This window comes from Frankliniella occidentalis, unplaced genomic scaffold (genome assembly GCF_000697945.3).
Source record: "Frankliniella occidentalis isolate FOCC.00 unplaced genomic scaffold, Focc_3.1 Scaffold70, whole genome shotgun sequence".
In the NCBI taxonomy this organism is placed as follows: Eukaryota; Metazoa; Arthropoda; class Insecta; order Thysanoptera; family Thripidae; genus Frankliniella; species Frankliniella occidentalis.
The window spans coordinates 1,019,864-1,021,760 of record NW_026267200.1 but is presented as its reverse complement, the minus strand read 5'-3'; the positions used below and the strand labels follow the sequence as shown (position 1 = coordinate 1,021,760).

The following is a 1,897-nucleotide window of genomic DNA, read 5'->3' as shown; positions in this document are numbered from 1 at the left end:
AAATGTTAAAATGTTATGTATTCTTTCGTGCTTTTGCGATATCAGTTTTAAAATAAACGAAAGTTGCTTTTAACGTTAAGGGAATTGGTTCTTTGTATAACGTTAAGGGTATAACAATTTACTAATCGGTTAAGTTACCAACTTAACTTAAAATTTTATTTGTGGTTTTGTTAAATTATTTAACAAACCAATCATGTTTGTTATGTTAAGTTACGGACCCCTGATAAAATTGTCCTTTAAATCGGCCTGATATTTTTATGTTATTAGGAAAAGGAGAAAATGTCTTTGACCATTACTATCATTCAAAAAACGCGTCAACGAGTGAATCAAGTGACGTGGCCGCTGACTTTTACGGACATTACAAAGAAGACATTGCCCTTGCAGCAAAAATTGGTGTAAGAAGCGTTCAAGACTCACTGCACTTTATGCCGCACATTCAACAAAAACATAATCTTTCATTCTTTATGTTGTATATATAGCTAAATGTTTTCCGGTTCTCATTTTCGTGGTCGAGGATCTTCCCCGACGGTGATACATCTCAACCGGCCAATTCAATGGGAGTGCAACACTATCACAAGGTTCTCGATGAGATGCGTAATCACAACATCGAACCAATGGTAAGTCTTCTCTTCAAGCGTCTGTTGACAGCTAGTTAAAACGCCAGCAATCGCTTCGGCGCCTTTCGACGGGTCCGTGCCACAGTATCGTACTATCTGTTTCGCTGGCGCAAAAGACTAGCCTATCTGTTTTCAGACCGCGACCACTATCCTCGCACTTTGACGCTCCCTGCAGCGCAGCCCTCTTTTAATTATCAAAATCCCTCGCTCCTGATGCTGACTTGCAAGGAGGGGTTTTTAAAACCTTAACTTTGTGCGAAGCATTATTCTTGACGCATAATTTTACGATCCTCTGGGTGAAAATTTTAAGGTGAAGGCTCTACCTCCAAGATATGAATTATTTTCATTCTGCTGTAAATACGTAACCTTTTCCCTTCCGTCAATAAATTACTTCTCTGAAAAACGGACAGAATTAGAGCAAATTCCTTAAAATTTCCTCCCAGAGCATCATACAATTGCATGATTTATCAGAGAAAGAATACTTTGCACAATACTAAGGTTCTCGGTTCTTAAAGCTACCCTCTGCAAGTAGGGCAAGGTAGGGTTGTAGAAACGTTCAAGGAAAAAAAAACATAAAAAATGTTATAGCAGTTTTTATCTAAAATGGCACCAGGAAATAACTATTACTACCCGAGAATCGAAAACAAAAGACGTACGGCTTACCCTAAAGGGCGTTAACATTATTGCTTATTAAGCGTCCCCTGCCATGTCTTGTAGGTGACGCGAGGGAACTTTGCTTTAGCCCGCCGTCCAAACACAGGTGATTTGAGAGTTGGCGCACCCAGAGTTAACGTTAAGTCACGAAGTAACGAACTAGATGTAACGCGTGACTCGTTCTGTAAAGGTAGAAAATCACATTCTCATTGAAACAATGAAATTTTTTTTGTAACGACAACGCTAACGCGTTCTCGTCATCTTTGACGTCGACGTAACGTCGTTCCAGGTTCTTCGTTTCATTGGCTGAGCGATTAGCGAAGCCTATTACTCCACTGATGATCAAAAAGTTTCGCGTCTGTTTGTCTGTCTGTCTGTCTGTCCGTCTGTCTGTCTGTCTGTTTGTCTGTACGCACGATAACTCGAGAACGAATTGAGCTAGCGACCTGGGATTTTCAGGATCGTTTGGTATCATAAAAAGACAGATCAAGTTCGAAGAAGAGCATTCTAGCTCAAAAACTGGATTTTAAAAAAATCGAAAACCACAGGTCCCCAAAATGACGTTTTTTAAAGATATATTTTTAATGTTTCCTAAGGGGTAAATCATCAAAGTAGAGCCCTTTGGG

General features: G+C 39.6%; 1 protein-coding gene across 2 annotated transcripts in view; it reads left to right on the top strand.

Annotated features, from left to right (window-relative positions):
* Window positions 1–267: 267 nt before the first annotated feature.
* LOC113210249 (uncharacterized) overlaps window positions 268–1,897 on the top strand; it is a gene marked incomplete at its 5' end in the record, with an annotated part of 36,715 nt that continues 35,085 nt past the window's right edge. For both annotated transcript variants that reach the window (XM_052268478.1, XM_052268479.1), the window contains 2 exon segments: window positions 268–395; window positions 480–617. In XM_052268478.1, coding sequence (XP_052124438.1) covers window positions 268–395; window positions 480–617 — 266 coding nt within the window.